This window comes from Borostomias antarcticus (genome assembly GCF_949987555.1).
Source record: "Borostomias antarcticus genome assembly, chromosome: 8".
NCBI lineage: Eukaryota > Metazoa > Chordata > Actinopteri > Stomiiformes > Stomiidae > Borostomias > Borostomias antarcticus.
Window position 1 is genome coordinate 5,748,872 of NC_140241.1, and position 17,074 is coordinate 5,765,945.

At 46.3% G+C, this 17,074-nt stretch overlaps 1 protein-coding gene across 1 annotated transcript in view; it reads left to right on the top strand.

The window, feature by feature from the left end:
- Positions 1 to 16,888: 16,888 nt before the first annotated feature.
- osbpl3b (oxysterol binding protein-like 3b) overlaps positions 16,889 to 17,074 on the top strand; it is a gene marked incomplete at its 5' end in the record, with an annotated part of 25,452 nt that continues 25,266 nt past the window's right edge. Inside the window, one exon of the mRNA XM_084441702.1 lies at positions 16,889 to 16,984. Within this exon, the coding sequence (XP_084297828.1) occupies positions 16,889 to 16,984 (96 nt within the window). The remainder of the gene's footprint in view (positions 16,985 to 17,074) is intronic.

Sequence of the window (17,074 nt, forward strand, 5' to 3'; positions counted from 1 at the left end):
GCACGGATGGACCACTCCGCCCACAATAGGCAACCATCTGATGGATGGCCACTGTCGGGGTTGTGGCTAGATGGGGTACAGCTACGGCCTGTGTGGAAGGCTGGTTCCCATAAATGCAGAGACCCCAACCCTAAACCTAACCCTAACCTTAACCTTATACCTAAGCCTAACCTTAACACAGGTGTTCAAAAGGAGTATTTGAGGATTGGTCATGTGAAACATATTTTTAACATTCTAAATGTTTGTTTTATTCCGTTTTCCCACTCATCACTAGAATGATCTTTTGAACAATAGATGATATTTCCAATCTGTCTGCTATTCTGAATTGCCCACAGCATTGTGTATATTTCATACACTCTAAGTTTCCCTCTAGCTTGTAATTAAAATGTTTGAAAATGCAGTTGTTTGATAAAGTATGGCGGCCTTAACCCTAAATGGCCTCTGCGTTTATGGGAACTTGCCTTTAATGCCCTTTTACACCTGCCGTAGCTGTACCCCTTCTAGCCACAACCCACTGTCTGCTCTTCGTGTTTGAGTTTGATATGTTATCTACAGTATCTTCCACAATGCTACTCACATTTTTCGGCTCATGACTCCGCTTTCAAATGCATTTAAATACAGCAGCAGCATCTGGAATTCTGTAAAGTTTTGCCAGTGTATGTTATTACTATTAGGTGTTAAATGTAGTCCTTTGTGTACCCAGTAACTGTTCATATGTCTCCCACCCAAAGTCATTGTAAGAAATGAAGGTCAAGAATGATATAAGCCACTGCTTCCACTGACGATGAGCCTCATCGTGTTGTAGTTGAGAAAAGGCTATTATAACCGTGAAAAATCATCTACTGGAAAGGTCAGGTCACATTAAGTGAATGGACACACATGACTGGAATGTGACGAGCACAGAATACACATCTTTTCAAGTCCTGTTCTGACCTTTTACATCAGTCTGAGAAATGTTCCTTTTAATTTAAGGTATTTGTAGTGCCAGTGAGTCATCCTGGAGCAGTAGGCCTATGTCCTTGAGCGCTACAGTAATCTCTCACTCTGTCTCTCTGAAAGATCTGATGCTCAGAGCATACAAGAAAACAGGGGAGGTAACTTGTGGATTGTTGCTGAATTTAATTTGTCTCTGAATGATTTTCATGTATAATTTTGTAAATATATGCTTGGATGTATCTTCTTTAGGAGTCTTTGGAAAACTATTGAGATTCTGATCAAGTGCCTAACAGGTTTTATGATTAATATTGTTTTCTTTCTTTCTTTCTGTCTTTCTTTCTTTCTTTCTTTCTTTCTTTCTTTCTTTCTTTCTTTCTTTCTTTCTTTCTTTCTGTATTTAGCTATTAAAACTCTGTCCAGTAGATGGCAGTATATCCATAAACAAACCTCACTTACTTACTCTTTTCATACAGTCTGTTTAAGTAATGAAATGGAGTCGGGAGTGTGTGTGTGTGTGTGTGTGTGTGTGTGTGTTTGCGTGCGTGTGCGTGCGTGCGTGCGTGCGTGCGTGTATGTGTGTGTGTGTGTGTGTGTGTGTGTGTGTGTGTGTGTGTGTGTGTGTGTGGGAGTACATTACCCTGTTGCCAAGGAGTTGCTTGTTGTTCAACTCAACCAAAAATTCACTCTGGTGAGTTGCGGAATACACGTTGCTCCAAATAATTTCTCACCATTGTGGAGGATTCTTGAGGCCTTTACGCACATAATTGAAGACAAAACAATTTCATGTGCCAATTCACCCTACAGTAATAGACAGGTCACTGACCACCTATTTACCAACTACCCCAGAAAACTGAAATAAACACATATGTTATAAGAAACCATGCATTACTTTTGGATAAAACAATGGGTTAGGCTATGGAACGTTAGTCTCTCGATTAGGCTATGAATAGTCTGGTTTGCATCAGTTTCTCGACGAATAGAGGAGGAGAACTATCTGTTTCACGGATTGTTTACCTACAAATTGAGTAAAACTATACTGTCATTCGAAACTATTGACAAACCAGTGAGGTCACGAAAAAGATGATGTCAAGGGTATCCAATTCCACGTCTACAGACACGCGGTTCATTACAGCTCTCTGTTCTGATTGGTAACTGTTCTTGCCAATTACTCATCTGCCCGCCTCCGTCTGATGCGTTTAGCAATCAGAATCCGCGCACCATCGCCATAAGCGCTTGAGTAGCCACCATGGTCTCAAGTACAGTATAGGAGAGAATACAGTTGGGATATCATAAATGCTTCCTTTCTTTTGTTTTCTACGGATTCATAATATCTTTAGACGAGTCGGCAACTTCCACTGGTTGTGCAGTGTTTTAGGATACTCCTGACAACTGTACAGTCTCTCGAAATCTTGACATCAGCAACAGAAGCACCATATAGGTGAGTGAATATTAGCCAACGCTGATATACTACTCCACTACGCAAAACAATTAAATACTTAACATTAGATCTTTAGATTAATTGAGCGAGGAACTCATACTAGCTTACTGTGCTGAAGCAGTTAGAGTTGAGAGAAGTCCACCGTTCCCTTTGCACCACAACATGTTAAGAGTCTACACTAGGGAGTCAACATTGTAGGCTACTGTATAACCTTTTAATTAAGCTGAATTCAACACCCAATACAGTTACGCAGTTGTATAATGTCTGTAGTTCTATAAAGTATGCCTGTTGTAAAACTGGGACTTTGAAGATGCATCGTGTCAAATCTTTAGAACTGAGAACATTCTATTCTAAAAGTGCAATTATCATCACTCAAAATAGCAACCAACTTGACATGACATGTTTAACAGCTCGTTGGGCTAGCACAATTTATTTCAATTGTACAGTATGTAGATATATGTACATGCATTATCAGAACAATTTAAGCCTCATGGTCACATAAGTGCAATGACGGAAACTGGGAATCATCAACCACAGTGTAACAAACCTATCTTCATACACTTTTAAAGACTTTAAATGAATACTACTATCCGTGTATGAGTTGCCACGAAGAGCAATGAATAATTCATTTATTTGAAATATCACTGGGCTATGCTTCTTGATGTCATACAGCATTTCCTGTTTTGTTATTAATAACATTTTATCAAACAGATGCTTCATGGATAGGTTACTCATGGACTACATGCTGTCACCGTGGTAACCATCCCCCTTAACTGTAACAAATAGATAAGGACTGCAGAGGCCTTAAAAGGATGAAATATAGTCACTGAAGTGGCAAGCTAGAATGTAGGTGTGTAATCATGTGGAGCAACCTTGTGAGGATGATCCAGTTTCAAACTCCCTCTAGATAATAAAGGTTGATGATGGTGAAATAATGACCCTCTGCTCAGTACAAAAAGTGAATATCTGCTCATTATTGAATTCCCCATCGTTTGAACAGTTGTCGACTTTGACATTTACTACTCACCAACAGTGGAACCTTAATAGTAAATGTGTGTTTGTGTTTGTCCTCTTGGCAAGAATGTGGAACCGATTGAAAGGGGCTGTTCAGATGTTTTGAGAAATTCCTGTAATTCCAGCCCAGCTCAGCCCAGCAGTTTATGGACTGGCCTGCTGGTGTCTGAGGTACATTGATGGTGTTGGGCTTTTGACTTCTATTACCTCAGCATTCCTGCTATTATATCATGTAACTGCAGCCTACATGAACACTATATGAAGGTAAACAGAATCATCTCTGGAATTTTGTGGAGGTAAAAAAAAAAAATCTCTGGACTCTTGAAAGTGGGGAAAATGGCATTAAAGTGTCCTAGTCCTTGAGGTCACCTTCACTGTCATTTCCCTTCTAAACAGCGCTAGGTTCCCTCGCCATCTGCTTTAGCCGCCTATCAGAGTTGTGCAGTCATGTAATCCATAGGGTATAAATATACATGGCTCATGCACAGTCGACAGATTTATTAGCCTTTCACCTCCGTTTCCCTCATATTCCCAGCAGCAGTAGCAGAGCTCACACTGGAGGCAGCGCGACTGCAGTTTTCCAGGTCACCTAGTCTGGCAGCATGCTGCATTGCCCTCTGTTCAGACCTTCAGTGCTATTCTCCTGTAGCTATGGTACAGTTTGTCTCCCTTTAGGATATGACAGAGGTAGTCCATTTCATATAATGCTAGTTAGTCACCAAATTACTGAGTTTCAAAATGAATTAGAATTAATCAGCCTTGTAGCGAAGGGTAGGTAGTTGTCTTGTATGCATTAATTAGAATTGTGGCGTCACTTTGAGTCACAGATCACAAGCAGGGCATGACTTTACGGTGTGTGCTGCGTATTTGAGGAGATAGAAGTTTGTGAATGTAGGTGGATGGGGTGTAGGGGGTGGGGAGGGGGTGGAGAGCTGCAGAGCGGGGTGGCTAATTAATGGTGGCAGGTTTTGACCCCTTCCTTCCTATTGCATTGCAAACAGGTGAGTGATGTTTCAGGGTTACAGCAGAGCTCCCCAGGGAGGCAATTTATTCAAACTGTAGTTTTGTGATTAGAATTTACATTTCAAGTTTAGGTTATGTGAACAATCTATGTGTGAGATTAGCGAGTATGATTTACAATCAACCGTGATAGATTTTCATTATGAAAATCATTCACAATAAAAGTTGATTTTATTTTTCCAGCCTCTAAGCCAGCTCAGCCCAGTTGATCATTAACATGGCATCACCTCCTCTTTGAAGGGAGAGGCTGCTGGGAGCCTTATTATCCCTACAGACAGCTGAGCCTGGAGGCAGGAGAGACTCATTTCACAACTCCCATGCATGCATGCCTGCCAGCATTTTTACAAAAGTGTTTGGTCTCAGCATGAAATATTCAACAGGGGGTGTCACTTCCAGAGACTTGTATAAGAAACTTTTTATTTTTTAGAAAAAAAAAAGAAGTTTTTCACAAACCCAGCTTCACCCAGTCTTTGGACTGAATTATTCAAAGTCTTCTCTGTTTTAAAGCCTGCCTACTCCAAAGTTCTTCAATAATGTAGGGTTGTGGTTCTTATAAAAGAATGTTCCGGATGCTTTGGTGTGGATCAGTACCATTATGAAGCCATATTGAACTGTGCTGTCCATCTATTTTTTTGTGCAGTCGCGTGGCGTCTAGAATGAGACTGTTGGCCTAGTAGTGATGTGAAATGAAATGACCCATATCTTTACATCAAGGCCAAATGCAATTCTGCTGTTGGAGGGGTTCTGCCGTAGCAATAATCCGTTTCAATCTCTTTGGGTTTCACACACCCTCTGTCAATAACAGTCTGCCTGCACTCTGTTCTCCATTAGTGCAAGTTTTCCAAACACATAAACAGGGCATTTCCTCAGGTTTGAGTCTTACTGTGAACCCTAAGTTATACAACCACCACTAGGTAGGTACTTTATTAATTCCCAGGAGGAAATTCCATTGTCACAGTAGTCACATTCAAAGGACATCAAAGAAGCACCATTGGATTAAAAAACAAATTACAATAGATACCAGTCATAAGTATAATTTACAATATACTAAGAAATACAAATTATACAGACTACTCCCCCGCAGTGTAAATGGAATTCAGTTCAGGATGAGGAAAGCTGTTTTTCTTGTTATCTGAAGTAGAGGCCTTTGCTTTGGTGCTCCTGCTCAAATGCAGTGAACAAAGGAAAACAATCTAGCTCTACAAAGAGCTGTGGCTTCAAAGAGCTGTAGGTGTGAGATGATCATCCCTGTAAAAAAAGAAAAAAGAAAAAAGAAAAAAAAGATACTCACTGGAAATAGAATGCTTCAAAGCACATATGACCCCCCAACTCATCATGACAAGAAACGTTACTCAAGTCTGTCAGAACAGAAACGTTGTTGTTTAACTTCATATTGATGTATTTGCACAACTCCTTTCACCATTTGTATTGATTGAAGTGCTCGGGCAGCTTGAGTCTCGTTGCCTCTGCTGTGCCTTGCTTGTGTTTTACTTGCCTTACTCCCATTACCATACAGACGGGCGAAGCATATTGAAATGTGGCTCTGCTGTATCCACATGTGACCTAAATGCTTGACTGAGTTGGCTGAGAAAAAATGTTTACTGAGTCATCCTTTCTTTACCTTCCATGTTTGGACAGTAAGGCATATTATTTACACACATGGAATGTAAAGAAAGAGAAAGATGTTATGCAGAAATATACCCCCACTCAGAGCACATAGCACAGTACTGTTAGGTCTCCCAGTGTTGCACTTTTGAACCTGTTTCAACAGTAGGTACTGAGTTGTCATTTTGAGATGATAAGAGAGTCTCATGCCGTGCAGCTCAGCTCTTGACTTGATTTGATTTGCAGAAGACTTAGACTAAGTTCCACTGATTGTCACACACCTGAGTGTGTGAAATTTGTTCTCCGCATTTGACCCATCCCCTGGGGGAGCGGTGAGCAACAGCGGTGCCGCGCTCGGGAATCATTTGGTGATGTAGCCCCCCAATTCCAACCCTTGATGCTGAGTGCCAAGCAAGGAGGCAATGGTTCCCATTTTTATAGTCTTTGGTATGACTCGGCCAGGGATTGAACCCACAACCTTCCAGTCTCTGGGCGGAAACTCTACCACTAGGCCACAGAGCTGGATTGCTGATTTCTCAGGTATCTAGTCTCTCCTTTACTGCTCCATGTGAACACACAGCACTGTTACTAGATGTCTCAGGCAGGCCTATGACTGACAGCCTGATGGCAGGTTAAAGACTGGAGGGATCTCTCACTGTCCACCCTTTTAATGTTCCAACAGCTTTGGTGAAATATCAAAATGGAGTCCTTAACACTGTAATCTTATATCTGGAAAGCAAGTACTACTCAGATTCTCACACCAGTCACTTGGTGAGAGATGTGACACATTCCTGAGAGCGCTTCTCACAAGCTCAACACAACATGTTCATATATTCTGTGCCCGCTACTTGTTCACTTGTTGGTTAAAGTGAAGCTGTGATTCCATCGGGCTCAATGGAGAGAGGACCTCAGTCACTCTGAGAAAGAGAGGGTGTGGAGGATGTGGTTTATCAACAGTCTTGATGTTCACAACTTCTCCCCTTTTGTAGTGTGGGTAAACATTTCTAGCGTAGGTTAAATGTTCCCCAACCCCAAAACTATAGCGGTGAAAGTAGTGTGTCGTCATTCTGAGGCCGGTTCTCCGAGCGACCCCTGCTGACCTCGGCTCGGAGGACGGCAGTCGTCACAGCGACTAGAACGGATCACGAGGAGCAGCCCCGGTCTGCGCTGCCCTCTCACGTACGGCACAGCGCAGTACCACGGGTACGAGCCAGCAGAGACGCAGACGCCGGCGCAGACTCCACCCCTCTAGTCAGGAGGTACGTCCCAGTGTGTCACTCTGGGATAGGATCTGTGCACCAGCTCCACTACTTCCTGAAAGTCACTTGGCATCTTTATTTCCTGTTCTATATGATTGGATGAAGTGATTAATCAGGTGTGCGGCAGACCCAGCGCACACCTAATTAATCACTTAATCCAATCATATAGGACAGGAAATAAAGATGCAAAGTTGCTTTCAGGAAGTAGTGGAGCTGGTGCACAGAGCCTATTGGGCTTATTCTGCGGCGGCCGGCGGGCTCCTTGACGTCTAACGCAGTGCCACGAGAGTGACAGCACGGTGTGTGGATGTGGAGCAGAGGTTGTAAAGCCAAGCAGGTAGTGAGTTTGCTGCGGCCTGATTCTGGGCAGCTTCGAGCTCAGGATATCGTCTGCTCTATTTCCTCCTCATCACTCTCCGACGTGTGTGGCAGGGCTGGTCTGTGCTGAGGACCGATTGGACAGGATTGGGGACAGGGTCAGGATGGATGGTTGCTGGAGTGTGTGTGTGTGTGTTTGAGGGGGGGGGGTGCTAAATTATTGTGCCAGACATTCCCCACAGGGGTTTTGAGAGTAGAACTGCTCCTTTGCCCGTGCATATTCCTAGCCTCAGTCTGACACTCACACACTGAACCTCCATTTCGTTTCACTTCATGATTCAGTCTGAACACGCTCCCATTGCAGCCTTTTTTCCGAGATGGGTGTAGCCGAACGAGTCCTCAGTTCATCCCCTAACCAGTCACGTCGTGCAGTTTAATGCAAAGGACGCATTCAAAGGACACTGATTGGCCTGGTTGGAATTCCAACCAAGAGATCACTCTGGAAGAGAGACCTTTCCAGACCCTGAATTTCAGAGGCTATATTCCCCCTCTACTCACTGAATAACGGCCCATGTTCATCTGTAGCTTTCGAGGACTTTACAGATCCACCTCTCTGAGTTCAGAGAGATTTTATACTGCAGGACTTATATGACCTCTACTCTGACGAATTGCAGCGTTTTGCTCTTTCTCAGCCCTAATCACATCACGATTCCATCATTGGACAGACAGCACCGTTAATGAATTCTGTCTGGAACGATCTGGCTCCGCCGCCTATGAATTCTCCCCAATCAGAACCTTGTTTCCATAGATCTGTGGCGGTGCCATTGTCATTGCCCCTTGTGTGAAGACAAAGAGGAGAAGTCTTTGAAACCACCGCTGCGTTTTCTCTTCTCACAGGCTGAGAGACACGGATTTCATCAAGCTAAGGCTGGAGACTTACTGGAGACTACTCTGGTGTAACATGCAGTAATGGACAAATCAATTCTGTGTTTTTAGCAAATGGAAAAGTGTTTCAGTTTGCGAGTCCTCCTAATATTGTCGATACTTGCCAGAGCCTAACTTCTCTGGCCAGCCCACTTCCAGAACAATTGGAGTTTCAGCACTGATACTCTGGTAATGTAATAACCCAGCCAAAGTGGATATTATCCCAGAGCAGTAATGCATGGCTGTAATCAGATTATTATTACACTGGGAAAGGGTTAGAGGCAGCTATTGTAATGGGATATCCAGTGTATGTCCCCTATATAAAGAACAGCTAGTACCCGAGCCTCCTCTAATCAACTTTACTTGTTCAGAAGGCCACAAACAACAAACAAAGCATCGTTCATAGCCTGGACCCCGATCTGCTCCGAGCCGGCCAACTCTCCCGACGACCGTTGGTAGACAGTTAGAGAATTTGGCTGAGGCTCTGAAGCTGATATCGAACTATTCTTCTTCCTGTTTGGATTCAGACTGAGATATCTTAGTGGGAATCAGTACATGGGGTTCATTCAGTCCATGTAGGCATTGCGTTGAAACTGTATTTCCCAGAACACGTTTACATTTTACCATGAGGATGAGTCAGGCCTGACGTATCCCTCTTAACGTTAGCGTTAACTGAGTGGGACTATGACTCAAATGGATGGATAAATAGATGACAACAGCATACTGTAATGGAACAGGAACAGATGCCAGGTGGGTAAGTGAGGATTAATTGGTGGGTAAGAGATTAGAATGTAAGGAGGCTCCTGGTTGTTCTGGCTTCTACAGTATACCGACTGTGACACCAGTCACCTGTAGAGTCATGAGCTCTCAGTGTCGTTGCTAAGCAGGCAGAGGGTTGCACACCTCCTCCCCTTTAAGACAATAGCTTTGTTGGGAAAGGGATGAGCTGTCAGAATAGGAGCCAAGCAGGACCACACAGATAAGATGGTTACCACAACAAACCTCCCTGCCCACTCGCAACAGAGATTGCATCAGCCCACCATGTTTCACACTGTAAAGACACTCGGGTTAAACAGACCTGAGAGGATTTGGCCTGCGTTATCTCTTTGAGCAATTTCAATCGAATGTTGTTGCGTAACGTTCTCGGTTTTGATAACACCATGTGACCAAAGCTGGATTCGGTGGGAAAATGTCGCACCTTTTATAAATCCCTTAAGCTGCTCAAATTGACTGTTCCTCTGAAGAGAAATATGTGCAGATTCAGATCATTTGAAGCTCATTAACAGTCAAGCAGCCTTTCCCATAATCTCACAAAGGAAAAGCTACAGTGCTTTAATCTTGTGATACAGTATGTGTGCCCTGAGTGGTTTGAAGTCATAAGCAAAACCACGGGGTGTCTGCTAGACTAGGCCACTCTCTCTTCTGAAAGGTCACGTCGGAATATGAATCACCACTCCCAGCCCATGGGGGATGGAAAAGTACTTTTCTCTCAATGCCATGTAAATAATGTAGCATACTCAGCAGACTTCACATACTGTACCTCATACAGTACATGTAGGCTATGATTCTTGTCCCTTCCTTGCATCTCATTCCAAAAGTATTCCAGTGCCCTTGGCTGTCATGTATTCAAATGGTACTGGTTTTAATCTCCCTCGCTTACAGTAGTTTACACGAGACCCTAAGTCTGCCTTTCTGAAATGAAGTTTCACTCTGAGAGTACTGTAATTGCATTCTCAGAGGTCTCATAGAGAACCATGGCTGCTTTCACGTGTTCTGTTGTTCTCTGAGGAGAACGCTTTTACTTTCGTCTCCTCCCCCGCTGGGCGTGATGAAGGAGCAGCAGCTGCCGACGGAGTCTTACTGTAAGTACCGTCTTTTTCGTTAACGCTGCTCTTCCCTCCCAGGAATGCTGTACTGCAGGGGCTTGTCCCCGAGAGGTGCGTTTCCATGGGCCCCCCACCCCCCCACCCCAAGCCTGATTCGCCCTTCCCAAAGCCCCCTGCCAGGCGTGTGACGTCTGATTGGCTGTGTTCTGGAGAGGCGGCGGTGGCAACGCAGCCCTGTGTCCTAGCCGTCCCCTGAATTCATTATATTACGAAAGGCTTTTCCGTCATGCAGTGTTTATCTAAGCTCTGACGTGTGGAATGTACAGCTCGGTTGTATTGCTCCTCACTGAACAAATTACCTGAGCCTAGACCAAGCGTCCATCTAAGGATTAAGGTTTGACCTCCAGGCTTCCCTCCCGCCATCCATGCAAGGGCACAGGAAGGGGTCGGTAGGAGCCTTCGAGACGGTTTCAAAGACACAGCACGCGGGCGGAGTGGCCGTTAAGACTAAACGAGCTTCTGCTCGCCGGGCATACCTCTCCGCCGACGTCTCATTTCAGCCAGCAGGCCGGTTTCACGTTCACGACAGGCTGCACACACTCACCGCCCGCTGTGAAGTCCGCGACATTGACGTCTACGCGGGTGTGACTGTACGCACTTCTGAGGGTGACACGCTTCGGTTTCATCAACTCGAGTGCCATCTTTCCCTCTTCTCCTTCATGAGTTGTGACTAGGGCTGGGTATCGAGTCGAATTTCAAGAATCGATTCGATTCCGATTCACAAGGTTCAGAATCGATTATCACGATTCGATTCAATTCGATTCAATATCGATTCGGTTAGTGTTACTTAAACCTGTTTTTTTTTTAGCTGTAACCTTAATTACATGACTGCCAAGTTATGCAACACATCAATACTAGGGCTGGGTATCGATACTGATTTCCAAAAATGAATGAATGAATGAATCATTGAATGAATTAATGAACTATTCATTCCTTCATTTATTCATTCATTCATTAAATAAAAGATCGATTTTGGGATTCATGAATCGATTCAGAATCATTTGATTCAGAATTGATGAATCGATTTTTTAACCCAGCCCTAGTTGCCCTAGGTTCCGTGAGTCACCCACGAATCCATGGGCGTCGGGGAGTGTGTGTGTGTGTGTGTGTGTGTGTGTGTGTGTGTGTGTGTGTGTGTGTGTGTGTGTGTGTGTGTGTGTGTGTGGCCGAGCGGAGCGGTTGGCCACAGGACATGACGCAACAGTGTGCTTTGCTGGAATCTTCAGCACACGTTAGTCACTCTCCCCACGCACTGTTTAGCCAGGCATTGTCCGGCTATTTTTGGAAACATCTTATGAGATACACTTTCCAAGGAACAGGAACATGCCTTTGAACAGCAGTCCCTATAATAGAGGGATTGAATGACAAGGCTTGGACCTTAGAGAGCTATTCGTTTCACCTGAGCTCATAATTACTTGATTCTATCAGTGGGTTGAGTTCAGGTCGACCTAGATGGTGTTCTCTTCTCACCCTCAGAAAGGGGGTGAGCTGACTGACCGACAATAACTGCCTGATCACTCTGCTACTCTGCAACTGTCTTTCACTTTGTTTCATATAATAGCATATTCATTCCTCAATTCTGTCAATTTAGTACTGAGTTTGTTGTTGAATAAGGCTCACTTTGTGGGGTCTATGAATAACTATCCCTCCTCCTTGAAAAGGTCAAAACAAAGTCGGCGTCTCTAAAGTCAGGACCGTGCTCATTATCACAAGCTGAGCAATCAACAGTTCTGCAGAAGAGAGCTCATTAGTTGTAATTGCAGTTCAGCTCTCAGCTGTGGTTCTGGATAAGATGACGCACAATTTAATTGCACTTCAGCATATCAAGTGTTTGATTACGCCAAAACTACCGGAGCAATTTTCCTGAAACTCAATGGAGGGATGTAGCATGGGCCAAGGAAGAAACCGTTACATTTTGGAGCGGATCTGAATCACGGGGCGGATCCAAGAATTAAAACAACATTTTGTGTGAATCCAGCTCCCTGTGTGGGGGCGCTAGAGACACAGGGTTTGGACTGGAGTGTGCGGGGGAGCCTAGAGTGCAACGAGCCACCCCCCCCACTGGCTGTGACCCAAGAGAGGCGCCACAGAGCTGCCCAAACACGGCCACCCATTCACCTCCATTCATTTTTTGGGACACCCCCCATTCGCTTTATTCACTTCAGCTGCCATATTGGTCAGTCTGGCGTAATTGGTGGTACAGATGCGGAAGTCCCTGTTGACTCCAATGTTAAAAGTTCACTATAAAAACACCACTTCAAGAACCAAAATTGTCAAAATAACAGGCTGAATACAGTATCGGGATTACAAACTCATCATTACAAGACTCCAATTGTTTTTCACTGCCATAGTTTTCGCATTTGGAAATACATGGAAGTGAATGAGCCATAGTTCGTTCATAATCCGTCAGCTGCATTCACTCCCATGTATTTCCAAATGCGAAAACAACGGCAGTGAAAAACAATTGGAGTCTGGTAATGGTGCGCGCACGCAGCCATAAAATGCATTCATAGGTGGAGGTCTGTGCTCTTAGTCTCCGAGCACGATTTCTAGTGATGATAACTCGTTTTCTGGGTTCTCAGTGGGTTGTGGGTATGCACGTGTGTGTGTGTGTGTGTGTATGTGTGTGTGTGTGCGTGCGTGCGTGCATTCGTGTGTGTGCGTGTGTGTGTGGAGGGGACTCCATCTTGAAGATGAGTCAACGTTGCCCATGGCTCCCATAAATCTTTCATCTTGTCCAGCTGTCAGTGTTCATGTCGCGGTGCCAGACTATCGAGATCTCCGCCTCTCCGCCATCTAGTTGAGTGCAGCGTTCAGAGACGGACTTGTGAGTCTAGTGTTCATGTACCCATCCTCCTCCCTCCCTCTCTCCTCTCAGACCTAATGGAATAGGCCTTCTCTCTGCCTGTCAACACCCATTCTCCCTTTAATAACATTCATCGCTGTGGTGGGGGCTGATTACCATGAGTAAGAACCACACCTGCACCTCACATAGGGCTGGATCCAACATGGCGTCCAATATTTGGTCTGGCTGTGCTCCCTATCTTGTCAGTTGTCTTGCACAAAATTGCAAACTGTGGAGGTACAGTAAGATTTACAGCTCCTTCGATTTAATCCCTAAATATTATGATGGTGCATGTCTTCAGAATGACAGCTTGCCCACAGTTGCTCCGTGAAAACACCGAACTCTGGAATAATCCATCTCTTCAGTCATCCATCTCAGACAGTCAGGAAGTAATGCATGTTAATAGAGGAGCAGAACAGAGATGAGAGGCCTAATCCTCCTGTAAGCCTGATGAAGGCCTTTGAGAGGTGTTGCTAGGGCAGATGAAAAGGTGCGCGGCCTGGTCGCTCACAGTGTGAAAGGCCTATGAGGAGGTGGCAGCGTGATCAGTGGAAAGTGGATGAATAAATGATGCATTCGACACAGAGAGAGGGGGAGAGAGAGAGGGAGAGAGAGAGAGAGAGAGAGGCAGCTGCTCTGGCACTGTCGTCTAGGTAGCAGGCTGGCAGGCCGGATTGCTGGCTGGCTGACAGGGGCTTTGCTGCGAGGGAAATGGAGCGTGTGTGTGTGTGTGTGTGTGTGTGTGCGTGTGTGCGTGTGTGATGGTTGGGGGATAATTATGAGGCTTCCTGTCCTGCCTATGGTCTGGTCACACGTGATAAGAGACCTCTCGCACACAAAGGGCAGAGGTGAAAAGTGGGCGGTTACGTCCGACATGACCCCATGTCCCTCTGAGAGAGTCCCTACTGTAGAAGAACCACACAGCAGAGACCGAAGACCACACAGACTTCCAGAGAGTAAAGACCACACAGACTGTCAGAGACTGAAGACCACACAGACTGCCAGAGACTGAAGACCACACAGACTGTCAGAGATTGAAGACCACACAGACTGCCAGAGACTGAAGACCACACAGACTGCCAGAGACTGAAGACCACACAGACTGCCAGAGACTAAAGACCACACAGCCCGCCAGAGACTGAAGACCACACAGACTGTCAGAGACTAAAGACCACACAGACTCCAGAGACTGAAGACCACACAGACTGCCAGAGATTGAAGACCACACAGACCGCCAGAGACTGAAGACCACACAGACTGTCAGAGACTAAAGACCACACAGACTCCAGAGACTGAAGACCACACAGACTGACAGAGATTGAAGACCACACAGACTGACAGAGACTAAAGACCACACAGACTGCTAGAGACTGAAGACCACACAGACTGCCAGAGACTGAAGACCACACAGCCCGCCAGAGACTAAAGACCACACAGACTGCCAGAGACTGAAGACCACACAGACAGCCAGAGATTGAAGACCACACAGACTGCCAGAGACTGAAGACCACACAGCCTGCCAGAGACCGAAGACCACACAGACTGTCAGAGACTGAAGACCACACAGACAGCCAGAGACTAAAGACCACACAGACTGTCAGAGACTGAAGACCACACAGACTGTCAGAGACTGAAGACCACACAGACTGTCAGAGATTGAAGACCACACAGACTGCCAGAGACTAAAGACCACACAGACTGTCAGAGATTGAAGACCACACAGACTGCCAGAGACTGAAGACCACACAGACTGTCAGAGACTGAAGACCACACAGACTGCCAGAGATTGAAGACCACACAGACTGTCAGAGATTGAAGACCACACAGACTGCCAGAGATTGAAGACCACACAGACTGCCAGAGATTGAAGACCACACAGACTGCCAGAGACTGAAGACCACACAGACTGTCAGAGACTGAAGACCACACAGCCTGCCAGAGACTGAAGACCACACAGCCTGCCAGAGACTAAAGACCACACAGACCTCCAGAGACTGAAGACCACACAGACTGTCAGAGACTGAAGACCACACAGACGGCCAGAGACTGAAGACCACACAGACGGCCAGAGACTGAAGACCACACAGACTGTCAGAGACTGAAGACCACACAGACGGCCAGAGAGAGATGACAGAGAGCCAGGTTTGGCAAAAAAAAACAAAGGACAGGACAGGAGGGGGGGGGGGGGGGTTTCAGGTGACCGGCCCATTGTCTGTCCAACCTGAGAGCCTGTGGCTATTACGTAGAGCAGCGTTCGCAGATCCGGAGAGGCTAATGTGATTAACCTTGCCGTCCAGCAGAGCGGCGCCGTGCAGCGGGCCGGCCGGCCCGCTCGCATGTCTGCGCGCAGATCGCTCTCAGCTGAGGGGGGGGGGGGGGGACGGCAGCGCCCAGAGGGGGGCTGGAGACAGGACACGGCTGGTGAGATATGGCAGATTCACCGGGAGAGGACACACACACACACACACACACACAGAGTCAGCAGTTCTCGTGTCGCACTGCAACGTGAGAGCCTGGGGAAGTGTGATTTTCTTTCGTGTGATGATGTCACTCTAGCTGATTGAGGGCTCAGACATCACGGTGATCGGAGGACGTGGCGCGTTGATAAAGCCGTCTCTGTTGGAATGGATTTTTGGAATGGATTTCCTGGTACTTCCGTCAGCGGTGGCACCTTCACTTTCTGCATCAGTAAGGCGTTTTGCTTGGCGTGCTTTGCAATGGCGTGCTGTACCGTATGTTCCCCACTGCGGATTGTGTAATTTACACTCATCTCATCCCTGGTAGCTAGCCACCCACGCCACTCGCAGTGCGTTAGCAAAGTATAGCCTGGCTGTGCGCTAACGATATAAGTCTGGCTAATGTCTGGTCGGTGTTAATGAGTCCATCAGAAATCCTATGGTTTATCTTCAGGCTTCAATGAACTGATGGCTTCACATGCAGCCGCACCGCCGTTTCCACCCACGTCCCCGGGAGGCTGGTCGTCTTTCTCCATATCGAGGGCCTCTGGAATCAAATCAACCTCCTCTCTTTTCTCTCTCTCTCTTTCTCTCTCTCTCTCTCTCTGACAGCGGCTCTTCTCTGTTAGAGGGCTGAATATCAGATGCTTCTGAAGGCTTACACTGTTATTGTAATGGCCATTTCCTTTCTCCACACACACACATACACACACACGCACGCACACACACACACACACAGACGCAAACATAATGAATAAAGAAGCACTCTAAACATATCCCTGCAGTGAGCAGAGCAGAGTATGTGTCTGAATATATGAAAAGCTTTCTGAGTTCTCCAGTCTGATTACGTGCTCTCTCTGCCCACTACCTTCTCTCTCTCTCCCTCTCTCTCTCTCTCTCTCTCTCTCTCTCTCTCTCTCTCTCTCTCTCTCCCTCTCTCTCTCTCTCTCTCCCTCTCTCCCTCTCTCTCTCTCTCTCTCTCTCTCTCTCCCTCTCTCTCTCTCTCTCTCTCCCTCCCTCCCTCCCTCCCTCCCTCCCTCCCTCTCTCTCTCTCTCTCTCTCTCTCTCTCCCTCTCTCCCTCTCTCTCTCTCTCCCTCTCTCTCTCTCTCTCTCTCTGTAGTGAGGGAATGTGCTTGGTCGGCCCCAGCCCAACTCCCCGCTGACACAGTGAAGCCCGTGCTGGGAGATGGGCTCAGAGGAGAGGACCTCAGCCATGTCTCAGAAGATCTCCTCCCCCTCCCGCAGTAACAGCAGCTCCTCCTCCAAGCATGACTGCCGGCAGGTAACACCACACCACCGCCGCCGAGCACAGCACGGCACAGCGCCTTCCCCGGTGACGAACCCCTGCCGGCCACACCCGACCACACACACC